We start from the raw sequence: 14,148 nt of genomic DNA, 5'->3' as shown, positions 1-14,148 counted from the left end.
AGCTTTATCGGTGTAAGCTGATGTAACAGTATTTGGTTTACCTCTACCTGTCATTTTGTCACAAATGTTGCCCAATGGACTAGCCCCAAGCATTATTTTCTTTGTCAGTTACTGAAGACTTTCAGCAGGAAAGACGTGGTGTTGCTGTGATATGCACAGTCACCACCGAAGACTTTTAATTTTATTTCTTTATATGAAAGAAGTGTCTGCCGTATCAAAACATGCACCTGATGTACTTTGTTAACAGACCCTTCCTGTCCTCCACAACAGGTGACCTGCTTCAGATCTCTGTCTTCACTCATGTTTGAGGACAACATCTATGTAGGCTATGTCCTCAAAGTGCCTCCAGTTTCCTATTTTTTATATATAAAGTAGATATTGAGAACTGTTGTGTATATAACAGTAATGTAGCAATAAATGTGCCATTTTTAATAACAAAACCAATGGTTATCCAATGTCTTTTTTCCACCAAAAACACACAATTGCAGTGTCCCTACTATCATGTCTTATACATTCGATATTTTACTTATGATGTATTCAGTGTACCCAACTGAAACCGAGCTGGAGCATGATGGTGGACTGGAGAAAGTTGCAATACCCTCACTTGTCCGCTAGAGGGAAGACATGAGCTGTGCTGTCGCCTCCCACTCCCTAGAAAGTACACTGTACTCAATTTAATAAACATTGCAACTTTACTTACACTGACTAAAAGGAAAAAAGCATGTCATAACTCTTGTGCTGGCATGCTACCTTGCTGTATGTTATTGTGTGTTTAGCAGCTTGGATAAACACGCATATATTGCAAACATGCCCCATGTAAGCGCAATCTAAACAGTAAATAAACGTATAACTAATTCAGACGCCTCTGTGAGACCGGAACTCCTCATTGACTAAAATGCTAAGAGTTGCTATTGACCATAATCTATTTTTGGTATTAGGGGCTTTTATTTTTTGAGACACCGGAAGTACTGTTTCGAGACACCGGAAGTACTTTGCGCAATGAGTGTAGTAAGCAAATCGAAGTCGGAAGTCCTTAGCTTTTAAAGCGGCCCGTCCTGTGTTAGAAGGACGTATTTAGCCAAAATGATCAGTAAACTTATCGGACAGAAGTATGTGGCCATTGCTAAATCATGGTAAGATGTTTATTTTATATCGTACTAGTGGTTAAAAGAGTAAAAAAGCCAATATTTCTATATGACAGAATCTGGATGTGTCCTTAGCTAACTGTAGCTTTTAGCTTAGCCGAGGTCATCGCTGTGGGGACTTGCTGACTTTACCTATTTGTCGGTTAAACTGACACTAAAGATGCCTCAATTTGTTATAGTTTGAAGACGTGTTTTATTTTACAAACTAGCTAACTCTGAGGGTGCTGATATGTCTTACTTGAAGGGACATTGTTTCCATTAGATAAGTCAGAAAAGCAATTTATCCACTACACAGTTGTCCCTAAATGTTCATCAATTGCATTAAGGTTATATCTACTTGAATAATAATTAGGTAAATCTTTACAACGCTCTCTGCTCCACAGGATCCCGACCCTGGCTGTATGGGGCACAGCCGGAGGAGTAGCTCTGGTCCACTTCACAGACTGGCAATTGTTTTTGGGTCATGTCCCCTACATCAGCGGTAAATTCAACAAGGACGAGTAGAATCATTCAGGTGAGTCGGAGGAATGCAGAGAGGTGACAGGAGAAAGTGGAGGAGGCATAACAGCATGCGAAGTTGTATTTGCCTCAGTGATCTCTCACAGCATCATTCCTGCAACCACTATATATTTTAAAGCCACAAACCAGAACCAGACACTGCTGTCTGTTGTACAAATGTAGAATAAGTCTACTTTACACCTTAACTGACTTTAGACTGACTAAAATAATCTTCAGACCAAAAGCCCTTGCTTAGATGTTGTGTTATTGTCTTATCTCAAGGTGCTTAGTCCATTTTCGTTGATTAGGCAAAAATCTGCTGATTACAAAACAAATGTATGTCAATAAAAGATGAGATCTTGAGAAATTCCTGCTTAATCCAATCAGATGGGTCCATGGTCATGTGTATGTGTAGTTGTCCAGAACACTGTTAGTTTGAATGTGAACACAGAAAGGTTTTGTTTTTTTTAAATTAATGTTAAGTATATATTAAGGCCCTTTGCTCTTATAGCTTAATTGATTCAATTATGTGGCTTACTGTTGCAAATTTACAAAATTGAATATGATCTTAAATCCTGCACACACGTCTACCTGCGCGTCAAAGATTACTGTGTGTAACACTATGAGGAATGCACCAATATCACTTTTTTCAGACCAAGTACAAGTACTTACATCTTGGTACTTGTCGATACCGAGGACTTATATGAGTACTGGCTGTCCAGAAGACCTATATAATAATATACAAGGAGCCTCATTTACTTTCATCAGACTTTAAAAAACTGAGAAGCAGACTCGCAGCGCTGAGAGGGGGAGAGCACAAGCAAAGAGGGAGGGAGGGAGGGAGCGGGCGATCGCGGACTGAAGTGATATAAAACTGTCTGATCATGAAGCCTGATGCTCCTCTACAGCTCTGTGTTTACCAGTGAAATATATGAACTAGTCAGCAGACTGGAGTTATTTAACAGTGACAGACAGAAAGATCCGTGTGATTAACACACAGATCAACGTTATTAAACGTCCGTGTCCTCCCCGCGCTGTGTTATTATAAACTATGATGAACTGATCACAGGTTACAGCTCCTGCTCATGTCATTCACATGTGGGGATGTATACTGGAGACGACCTTATTGAGCCGGTTACAGAGCATGAGAAGCGCACAGATCTGTCATATCTCCTTGTCTCCTAACGTCTGTGGTTTAAAAGGATTTTATTAAATAACTTGTGTTAAAGGAGCTATTTCTCACGCCTCCTCTAGACAAACCGCTGACATGCTCCTACTCCACCTAACTGCTCAACTAACGAGGCTAACGTCAAGCCTTAAAGTGGTATCAGGTGTGGTTGTATCAGCGTAGTTTTACGAGTACTTAAGCTCAGTATCCGCCTGATACTGGTATCGGTGCATCCCTAAATGCAATGCTTACATTTCATTCTTGGTTCTCCCGTCCCGTGCAACAAGAGCAAAAAGACACTAAAGAGCTGTATTCTCATGCAGGTTGTCTAAATAATGGGAATAGGGGCAGACCACCATCCAGGGACTACAGGCAGCCCTCAGTGGATTGTTTTCTCTCTGTCTCAGCAAATACTCCTTTCAAAAGTCATGTCTGTTCAGCCACAGCAGGATAAAAACTAAAGTATTTTTTTCAGAAGCTAATAAATACATACCACTACTTGCTGTACTTGTTTGCATATTCTTAGATTTAAAGGCACAACAAGCAGGATTTGTTGATTGCACTTTGTAAACACAAAGTTGGTCCCACCTCAACAACACCAGAATTGTCCTCTTGGATGCTTCCTTACAATCTGGCACCTGGTTGCTAAGATTTTATAAAATCATGTCCTACAGTAACATCCTGCGCACTATTATTGACTGGGGGCCACACACACCCTCTGCCCAAAGATTGATGCCCAGAAACATTGTGAACACGGTGAAATAAGAAAATACAGTTAGGGGACAAGGTCTCTGCAGATACAGACGCCACCACGGACTTTTAAATTATAAGCTGTGATAGAAAGAGACTGTTTCTTAATTAGTCTGTACTTTGTTTTTTAGGAAAATCCTATTTTTTGTGCCTTTTTGAAATAATCACATCTTATATATTTTATACTGAAATGACACTTCTTGACGCTTTCTTCTTTCAACTCTTTCAACTGCTGTGAAGACGCAGATTAAAGTGTTTTATGTCCCAAGAAATGTAACGGGACAGTTACACAACACATAACATTGAAATGAAACTCTTTTATGTCCATGTGAGATTTTGTGAGTTGTTAAAATTAATTGTGTTTAAACTTTAAAAAAGTTAATTAACAGTTTTAAATGTTGACAGATATTTAAAAATTCTTTGAAATTAAGTTTTCATAAAGTATCAATTCTATTAAGAAATAGGCAAATATGTGTGAAATGCTGATGTCATGTTTAACTAAACTTGTTGACTTCCCATGTTGCTAAAAGACTGTTTCCCCTCTCAGGTCGGCGCTGCTTTTGTACACAAAGACTTAAATATTGAAGAGATGGGCTGCAGTCGGCACTGTGCACTCTGCTCCATTTGTCTGCCAGGCCAGCGGAAGCCGTCATCTTCATCCTGCAGCTCAGTCAACATTCATCTGTTCAACATCAGCATCCTGTTTAATGCACCGGGTGTGGCACTGCAACTTTCCTCAACCAGTGAGAACTGAATGGAAGGAGCCTGAAAACAGATGACACATGAACTTTTGTTTTCTTTTCCTTCTTAGTTTGGGGTCAGATATTTATTTTCATCACTTGTCTCCTGTGTGCTGTCGTTGATGATTCACAAAATCTGCCTTTCATGTCATTCTTTGATTGTTTTAAAGAGAAATAAAGTATGTGAGATTTAACTGATATTGTGGGTGTGTGTCATTTTTTCACTTGCAGTAATTTCTACTCTACATGCAAAGTCAAAGTTTTTATATTTTATATTTTCACTGATATTTGAGTTGTTGTTTTGCATTTCTGTAATTGTACTGTATTTTAGGAGCTGTCTGGCACTATAATTTCCTTTGGGTTTAATAAAGTTCTATCTTATCTTGTCTAAGTAATTACAGTGCAGTGAGTTTGAAACAGTGTGCATGGTCCTCAGTCTTAAGGGCAAAGTTATTAAATCCTAAATTGTGCCAATGATTTTTATTATAAGACCACAATTGATAGTATTTTAAAATAGGGGCAGTTTTTCTTCTCTGTCATCCAAAGAGTCAGTTTATCAACTGCTTACAGCAGACAACAAAAAATGTGGGAGAGATAATTGAGAGTATCCTGAGTGTACAGTACAGTTAGTTATAACAAGCAAAATTGACTGAGAAACACAAGTAAAAGTACCCATTATTCTAAAGGAATAAATAAAGACCCATTGATGTTAAAAGTTCTTGACTAACTAGTGCATTGAACAGCACTTAAATGTTGCTCTTCCAGATGGTGGTGTGTCAAACTACTGTAGGCTACTACAGCAGTATAACTGTCCTTGGTTAATTATGAAATATCTTAAAAGTAATTATCTTCAAATAAATATCAAACAATAGTGTCAAATAAAATATATTTGTTGTATAAACCTGCAGATTGTTTTAATACTTAAGTAGGATATAATTAATTTTAAATTGTACTTAAGACAATTACATTGGCAAATATATGGTTTATTTATTTCTACTTCTGACAATAGGCAGTATACAGGCCATCACTTTCGGACTACTTTAGACGAGCGTGGCGGATGTGTTCCGCTCATTATGCAATGAGGCCGGCGGAGTGATCTACAGTTGTAAAGATCCTGACGGGAGACAGACAGCAACGGGGATCGATAACAAACCAGACTGGGTGAAATACTATGACTACAATAATAGGTAGCTAGCTGGCATCTAATCTTTTATACGCCACAATTACCGGCAAGCAACTCAAGAAAGCGGAGATCATGGAACGAAAAAGGTGGGACTTTTTAATGTTTTGTTTCAGGAGTTGTAAAAATGAAAGTTTCTCTGCAGGAAATGCACGCGTGCCGACGTGCGTTTTGCAGTTCAGAACAACACTTAGCAAAAGGACAGGTCCTTTATTGTTTACACGTTAGTTACTGTAGCTAAACACATTATTTAGTTGGTTCTGAGTTTTTAACGTTTGGAGCAACTTTGAACAGCAGTTATTGATACGCTGGTGTGGCTACATTGACGATACCGACGCTGCTAGCTTGATTAGCTCGCTAAGTTTCATTGTTTACACACGCTTGACTTGCGGTGCGACGGGCCCCCGGCACAATCACGTCAGTACTGCTATAAAAATGTCAGCTGCAGCATCGTGTTTTTGTTTAAACTTGTAGATGAACAATATGCTGCCTCGTGTGTAGCTAACCACTTATCTAACCGCTTACAAAGTCCCTTAATGAGTAGCTACTTTACTCAAAGTACGTTGATAACGTAGGGCAGGCAGTCTGTATGCAAAACAAAGCTGCAGGGACTACTTCCTCCTGCACACCCAAACAATAACTACACAGGTGTTTTGACTTACGTTAGCTGATTACACTTTATGTAGACGTGTTCAAATGGAAGTGATTGACATCTGTTGACTCTTATCCCTGCATCCTCTGGCCCTTTTTTAAGTTATATGCAGTTAGTGACCTAGGAATCACTAAGTCTAACTTCGAAAAACTAAGCAGCCATGTATGTGTGGTCAGAGTCACAACAGCTGCTTTAATGTCTGAGTGACTGAGTGATCCCTCATCTGATGATGATTGTTTCTGTTTTATTTCCAGTGTACCTGTTCAGCGCATCCTCAACAAACCCCAGATAGTCCGCAGTCTGGGCAGCAACCTTCACTCAAACGTGAATGCCAGCTCCTCCTTAGGTGGACGGTCTCTCATGACCAAAGTGCAGCGCAGCAGGCACAAGCATCTCTACGACAACAACCATCACATCAGGGTGAGACTGTGTATTTGGTTTATATGAGGCATTAATGATGGTGTAGAGCAACTTTAAGGGGGGGAATGAATTACATGCTGCCATAGCAGCCTGGACCAAAAAAAATGAGCCAATACAATCCCCATAAAATGCATTCATTCATTCATTCTCCCATGGACTTTTTCATGTTACGTCCTTGATTCACAGGATTTTTAAACGGAGTGATAAGTAGAGGTACATTTGGCAATAATTACAGCCTTGAGTTTAAATGAAAAGGTTTGCATCATCTTTCATTTCATTTATTTCAGTCAGCATTAACAATATCTTCCCCCTAACACAAAAACATAAAAAACACAAAAGTTATGTAAACATTACAAATAAATACATGTGGGGATGAACCGACCGAAAAGGTGTAGGCTGAAGCTAGGGCTTATTATGCCTACCCTTAACATATTCTGTTATGCAACCATTTAATTACTTAACTTTAGTTGTCTCATACCAAACAGAACAAAGTTCAAAACGTTTCTTACAGAAAAGAAAAGAAAACTGAAGTTCCAAAAGAGTTCATACTGAACAAGTAAGAAGCACAAATAAGACAAAAAACAAAATCTTTGTAGAGCTGCTACTAAGACTCGTTTCATTGTCAATTGATCTGTTGATTAGTTTCTCTATTTATTGATTAGTTGTTTGGTCTATAAATGTCAGAAATGGTAATAAATGTAATAATGTTTCGTGTTTCTCAAATCCCAGGATAACATGCTTAAATGTTCTTGTTTTGTCCACAACTCATAGAAATTCACATATGTTTCTTGAAAAAAGACTCATAATCCAATTCATTCTGGCAAGGACATTTGTTGTTGTTGTTGTTGTTGTTGTAACAAGAACATATGTTGTTGTTGCTCTCTTTGCCTGTCTCCATCCTGCATCTCCTTCTATCCCATTTTTCGGCCCATCCAGTCGAGGCAGACGGCCGTTCAACATGAGTCTGGTTCTGCTCGAGGTTTCTGCCTGTTAAAAGTCTTTCCTTGCCAATGTGCTGAATGTTGCTAAGTGCTACTCATGGTGATTCATGTTGGGCCTCTCTTTAAATAACATAACTAAGAGTACGGTCCAGACCTGCTCTATAGTTGACAACTTCGATCGATTAATTGTTGCAGCCCTACATCTTTTGAAAATCTTGACACTATAGCTTTTTTCCTCTTCCACCAATCCTTATTAACTTGATGTTTAGACTGACTGTGGCACTCTATAAGGACACAGTCACAGGTTGTTTTTTAACCAAAAACTATGTTTTAATAGAATTAGAACATCCTGAATGCTCAGTTTAGTTTCTTCCAAATCGTTTCGGACTCTCCCATGTGCCTTTGGGCAAACACTTGTTCATATGTCATGGGACATTTATAGCAGCAGCGTTCTTTGCCACTCTGTCATGGATCTGCATCTGATAAATCCTCAGGGCAACTGTTGTTTATGCTGTCTGGAAATCCCCCCTTTGTTCTTTACTATAAATCACATGACAAAGACTTTCAGTGAGATATGAATTTAGATTTTATTTTTGGAATTCAAATAAGATATTTGGTGATCTACTGCAGGTAGCAAACAAGGAGCAAAACACAACAATCTTAGTCATGGAACCATACTGCTCCTGAGGGGTTCCCATTGAGCGCTTTAATGTCTCCTTTTGCAGGTGAAACTCTCCCACTGATGTTGCTTAAAGCTTTGATGGTTGTACTACAAGGGATATTCAGTGCCTTGTTACATTTACATCATCAGAGCGTCTTATCTCTGTATTTAAAGCAAGGGCAGGATTTTGCCTCCAAACTGTTATTGAACAATAATATTAAGTCCAGTTGTCCAATTGTCCCTTAACACTCCATAGAGTTAGATAAGGGAGGCAGAAGTGCCTTGTGTTCTGTGCTAGCAAAACAAGTGATAAGTAATGAAGTGGACAGTCACTTCTTACTAATGCACATTTTAAAAGTGTTATTTTATTGTGATTGAAAGTTGGTCTAAAAAGTCATGTTTCTTTTAAAGGCTAAGCCTGATTTAAACACGACACTACCAGTGCGACAGACAGCGTCCATCTTCAAACAACCGGTTACCAAGGTAACAAATCATCCCAACAACAAGGTGAAGACAGACCCGCAGAAAGCCGTGGACCAACCCAAACAAGTAAGTCAGAGAGAGAGAAACATGTACGTTTCAACTCTTTAAACTTCATGGCAAAGTGATATGTTTCAGTTAGTATGTACGTGAATGCGTATGAGAGAAATGACTTCATATCTATCACGATATTGACACCATAGAAAGTCAAGTGAGACAAAGGAAAACACTGTTCCTGCAAGTAGCCTTAAATGTGGTGTCCTGGTGTAAAGTATAGTCTCAGGCTCAAATAAGGAAGCACAAATTTAGTTTGGGAACAATTATCCAAAAAACTAAACAAATAATTTTCTCTTTTGTCTTCTTTCTCTCTTCAGCTGTTCTGGGAGAGGAAGCTGAGCGGGTTAAATGCCTTTGATATCGCTGAGGAGCTGGTGAAGACTATGGATCTTCCCAAAGGCTTACAGGGTAACCAGGCAAAATAACACTAACTTTTACAATTAAAAGATTGATTATGTTTTGTAAAAGCCTGACGTGTGTCTTCCTGTTGTCCTCTTAGGTGTTGGCCCTGCGTGTTCAGATAAAACGCTCCTCTCAGCCATCGCCAGCGCCCTGCACACCAGCCCCGCGCCCGTCACCGGACAGCTCACCGCTGCCGTGGAGAAAAACCCAGGAGTCTGGCTCAACACGGGACAGCCTCTGTGTAAAGCCTTCGTGGTGACTGATGATGACATCAGGTAGGATGTTGATCGGTGTCATGAGTACATTGGACATTGTCGATAGGCTGAATCTTTTTGGTTTTTTTGGTAAATCACGTGAAGGGAAGGTCCCATTCTGCAGGTGTGTTTGTCATTATGTGGACAAGTGGATCAGAGAAGACCCGTGATGAGCACTGATTGTGTCTAATTTGTCTGATTATAACGCTGACCAAGGATCAGATTACAAGAGTAAAAGTGAGGTGAAAACGTTGAGCAGCATTACAAGCGAGTTGAAAGCAGGTGGTCACTTCCTCATTAAGGTGAAAATCAAGCTTAAAGAAAATGACTAAGAACAGGTCAAAGCTCGGTGCACCTTTTTGGCCTTCGTCCTGCATTGTGTCAACAAGAAAAGACTAGAAAGTGAGCACTGAAGTGTATCATTATGTGTGGTCAACTGTTAGTTTTAACGACATAGTCGCTGTAGCTCATTAGCTGGTGAGCGCAGATACAGTGCAAAGATTCGGGGAACACTTAGCTGGCTACATGGGCGAAAGCTTCCATCAGGTTGTGAAATATATGTAGAATGCTGGCGTGCACAAGTCTGGCCTGAGTCTTCTGTCAGAAAAACTGCAGCAGCAGGAGTTTGTTCAGCAAACTTTAATGAAGTCCAACAATCCTCTATCCACTTCAGCGAGACAGTCGGCTATTACAGGTTGACGTTGTGATTGTAATTGTGGTGTGATTTATTGTCATTCACGCACAACTTCAAGAATGTCCGACGATACAACGATGATGAACGGACTGTTCAGGAGCTTGTGCAGTGCGCATGTCGAGTAACAGTCTGTGTACGCGATTCATATTTATACCCTGACAGCCAGCCGGCGTGTTGGAGTAGGGAACATTGCACGCAGGTTTTGTGTAATGTATTTCATGGTAACGATACATCATGATACATTAATGGCTCTTTATTCTACTGAGAAATGGTTTAAAATAATCAAATGGTACATCGTCACATTTGATTATTTTCTTCTTTTATTTTTAACTCCAATTCAAACAAAAACACCTTTCTCATTTGAGGCAACACTTCAGATAAAAGACACCAAACAGTAAAACTTAAATTGTTTAATGTGGAGGGTCCATGAAAACTAAGGCTAACAGGATATGCAGTGTCCTCCCAAAACATTTTACGCCAGATTGTGGGATCAAGCGAGTCAGAATCTCCAGATCACGCCAGAATATCCCCACACAGTGGAAACTAATGCCAGATCTCCTCTGATCTCTGATATCACCCTCCTTAGGAGAACATCCCCTTACTTGTGCCAAAGTGTTGTGACTTAGATCGCACTGCACTAACAAAGTCTGAACATATTAAATTGCCTTAAAGTTTCCACTTCTTGTGAGAATGTTGAAACTAAATCCATTTCGTCATCACTATGGAGTCTTGAAGCCATGAAAGGTTTGTTTTCATGACTGCATCGTTTTATTTTTATCTGTGTCTGTGTCGATCAGGAAGCAGGAGGACCTGGTGCAGAATGTGCGGAGGCGTCTGGAGGAAGCCCTCGCAGCTGACATGTTGGCTCATATAGAGGACACCGCTGCAGACGCAGACACCAACAAAGTGGAGGAGAAGGTTGAGCAGGTCGACAAGGAGGAATTATAGCCAAGGTACAAACACCTGCAGGACTGGTTTTAGCATTTCTGTTTCCTTGATGACTTACGCTCTGATGACCTGCAGTGCACTCCCTAACGCGTCTCTCTCATCTCTCCCACAGGCTCGTTTGACATGAAGTTTGCTGGTAAACTTTTCCTTTTTTAATAATTGGCTTCATGAAGATTTTTATACACTTTTAACTAAAATCGACCCTAAATGCAGACGTTCTGCAGATGTCTAAAAAAAAAAAGACTGTTTTCTTTATGTTTTGTGACAGTGAAATCCTAAAAGGGTGCTTTGAGTTTCAGTTCATGTTTACCTCTACTAATGTATGGCAGTTTTGAATGGTGCTCTATACAATAAAGTGTTAATTTAGTTAACAGCTGTTCAAGTTAAAAACACAAACCTGATGTGTATAAGTGTGTGAATGTGTGTGAATGTATCAGTTCATGTTGAAGTGTTTTTCTTTTTAACTGTTCGACCAGGACATGTCGCTCTTTTATATTTTTCTCTGGCACTGTAGGTAGTGTGTTTTATGTTTGGAGCATAGCAATGTTGCAGTATGTTTACATGCACACAGCACGCTCGTGGCTGTGGATGTTAAAAACTTGTTTGATTTTAAGGATTTAAAGTTCAAAGTAGTATTATTTCTCACAGTAACCTCAGTTTACATGGGTTTGAAGTCATGGTGTTTGTATTGACAAAAGATTGATCAGTATTGTTTTGCCAACTACATTTGAGTTAAGACTGTAACAGAAAATACAAAAAAACACAATGCTGATGTACCTCATAACAATATGTACTGTACCTCATTACAAAATTCAATATTTGTCACTGTCAAATAAATGCAGCTCGTAAATCTCACATGAGGAGTGTCATTAATTTTGTCTTAAATTCAGGAGGCTGTGGGAGGTGGACATGGACTAAGATTTTATCTAATTAAAGTTGGTGTCCTTTTTTTCTTTTAAAAGATGTTAACATTTGTCTCTTTGGGCAAAACTCACATGTCCATGTGTTCATTGAAATGTTATTGATCACTGTAAGGATTCCTCCTATCCAAAATCCCCCATCCTCGATGAGCTAAATCTAATGAGCTCCAGCAGCCTGACTCGCTGGTGAAGGGGGTTTTTTGGTTCCAAATTTTCTCTTTGTGCGACTGTACCTTGAATGCAGCTCAGAAAGAAACACAAGAGGGAGGGGGAGTCCTCTTTATAGAGAGTGACAGAGGGAACAATTAAAGATATAGATGCCTCTTGAACCTGTCTTTTTATGTCCTGCTTCCAGCTACAAGAAAAACTTGTCAATTTTTATTAATTCAGTAAAGCATGCCAGCTAAACTTAATTTATTTCGAACATTTAAATCCAGGTTGAGGAACAAAAGGCTGCAGAAATGTTACATACAGAAAAAATACATACAGCATCTAAAAGATGAAACAAATGACACGAGGGAGCACATCTGGGGAAACACGTCTCTGACTCATGGACCATCAGCACCGGCTCCCCTTAAGGCTGCGTTCTTTCCCCTCTGCTCTTCTCCCTGTACACCAGCAGCTGCAGCTCCAGTCATCAGTCCGTCAAGCTCCTGAAGTTTCCCTCATTGGACTCATCTCTGGTGGGGACGAGTCCGCCTACAGGTGGGAGATTGACCATCTGGTGACCTGGTGTGGTGAGAACAACCTGGAGCTTAATGCTCTGAAGACAGTGCAGATGGTTGTGGATTTTAGAAAGACAGCAGCCACACCCGCCCCCATCACCATCAGCGACTCCACTGTTTCCACTGTGGAGTCTTTCTGCTTCCTGGGGACCATCATCAGCCAGGACCTCAAGTGGGAGCTGAACGTCAGCTCCTTCATCAAAAAGGGACAGCGGAGGATGTACTTCCTGCTGCAGCTGAAGAAGTTCAACCTGCCAAAGACAATGATGGTGCACTCCTACATCGTTGAGTCCATCCTCACCTGCTCCATCACCGTCTGGTACGCTCTGCAGAGAGGGTGATTGGCTGCAATCGGCCATCTCTGAGGACCTGTACACCTCCAGGACCCTGAGGCGTGCAGGTAGGATTGTGGCCGACCCCTCTAACCCCGGTCACAGACTCTTTGAGACCCTCCCCTCTGGCAAAAGGCTGCGGTCCCTCAGGACCAAAACCTCCCAACACAAGAACAGTTTCTTCCCCTCTGCTGGCAGCCTCGTCAACAAGGCTCCGGCCCCCACGTGACATGGACTCTCATCCAGCCCCTCAGTCACTTAACGAGTGTTAAGTCTGTAATTTAGACTATGCATTACATTAATGCACACTGGACTTATATTGTCTATACGCTGCACTATTTTTAAATTAATACTGTAAGCTCTTTGCACTATTCAATATCCTGCACACCTATACAGTTTTTAATCACACCTCTTGTACATATTTTATACTATTTGGATTATACATGTTGCTTTTTATATTTTTATTCTTATTCCTATTTTTTTTACCTTATTCTATTTAAATCTTTTACTTAATTTTATTCTAGTTGTGTGTTAATTGTTCTGCACCAAAATCACCAAAACAAATTCCTTGTCTGTGTAAACATACTTGGTAATAAACACCGATTCTGATTCTGATCTCCATCAGATGTATAACAAATATGAGGTAAAACCATTTAGTAAGTAGGGATAAAAAGAAAAAAAGACCAGCAACTGACCTGTAAAAAATAACATAAAAATCTAATTAAAACAATTTCAGAGTAAGAGATAAATTACATTTATTAATACTCAAGACCAAGATTTGAACAATAAAGAATGACAATACACGAGTGTAACAATTTAAGAAGAATACAATAAATAAATTATTAAGACCATAACATGGTTTAAAATAAATCACTTTCCTTTAAATTATCTTGTATTACCTTAGAAGCAAAACTAATTACTGGCACACTGAAATATCATTCCATGCTGTTGCTGATGCACTCATAACACTTCAATGGAAGCCATGATGAACACACCCAACCATGAGCACTTTTTTAAATAAATAAATAAATATATATATAACAGTAGGGATGCAAAAACAGATGCATAAAAGAGAGGGAAATAAAATAGTGCCCTGCAGCCAGGCAGACACAATGGCAGTGACAGCAGCAGTGGCTTTGCGTTGATGCTCTCCCCCTTGCTGCATGTGGCCTTTGAACCTT

General features: G+C 39.8%; 2 protein-coding genes across 3 annotated transcripts; both read left to right on the top strand.

The window, feature by feature from the left end:
• Window positions 1-1,008: 1,008 nt before the first annotated feature.
• Window positions 1,009-4,499, top strand: uqcr11 (ubiquinol-cytochrome c reductase, complex III subunit XI). Of its 2 annotated transcripts, none has more exons than XM_069685037.1 (3): window positions 1,009-1,133; window positions 1,529-1,659; window positions 4,109-4,499. In XM_069685037.1, exons 1-2 carry the CDS (start codon window positions 1,084-1,086, stop codon window positions 1,647-1,649), a joined length of 171 nt encoding a protein of 56 aa, XP_069541138.1. In that variant the 5' UTR covers window positions 1,009-1,083; the 3' UTR covers window positions 1,650-1,659; window positions 4,109-4,499. The 2 variants fall into 2 exon arrangements, with proteins under 2 accessions (XP_069541138.1, XP_069541139.1); XM_069685038.1 differs by having other exon boundaries at window positions 4,092-4,499.
• A 926-nt stretch (window positions 4,500-5,425) lies between these two features.
• mbd3a (methyl-CpG binding domain protein 3a) lies at window positions 5,426-11,831 on the top strand. The gene is made up of 7 exons (XM_069684979.1): window positions 5,426-5,570; window positions 6,388-6,553; window positions 8,567-8,704; window positions 9,010-9,100; window positions 9,192-9,369; window positions 10,840-10,995; window positions 11,103-11,831. Exons 1-6 carry the CDS (start codon window positions 5,557-5,559, stop codon window positions 10,988-10,990), a joined length of 738 nt encoding a protein of 245 aa, XP_069541080.1. The 5' UTR covers window positions 5,426-5,556; the 3' UTR covers window positions 10,991-10,995; window positions 11,103-11,831.
• The last annotated feature ends 2,317 nt before the right edge of the window (window positions 11,832-14,148 follow it).

This window comes from Semicossyphus pulcher, unplaced genomic scaffold (assembly GCF_022749685.1).
Source record: "Semicossyphus pulcher isolate SPU_LCO1_2020_fin unplaced genomic scaffold, fSemPul1.0.p SCAF_7, whole genome shotgun sequence".
NCBI lineage: Eukaryota > Metazoa > Chordata > Actinopteri > Labriformes > Labridae > Semicossyphus > Semicossyphus pulcher.
The sequence above is the reverse complement of the archived record's forward strand: the minus strand, read 5'-3'. Positions and strand labels throughout refer to the sequence as shown.

Coding starts and splice junctions, on each gene's coding strand:
- mbd3a (XM_069684979.1), top strand. Junction 6,554..8,566: donor ACAACAACCATCACATCAGG/GTGAGACTGTGT, acceptor TTTCTTTTAAAG/GCTAAGCCTGATTTAAACAC. Junction 8,705..9,009: donor CCGTGGACCAACCCAAACAA/GTAAGTCAGAGA, acceptor TTCTCTCTTCAG/CTGTTCTGGGAGAGGAAGCT.
- uqcr11 (XM_069685037.1), top strand. CDS start 1,084: ATGATCAGTAAACTTATCGGACAGAAGTATGTGGCCATTGCTAAATCA. Junction 1,134..1,528: donor GTGGCCATTGCTAAATCATG/GTAAGATGTTTA, acceptor TCTGCTCCACAG/GATCCCGACCCTGGCTGTAT.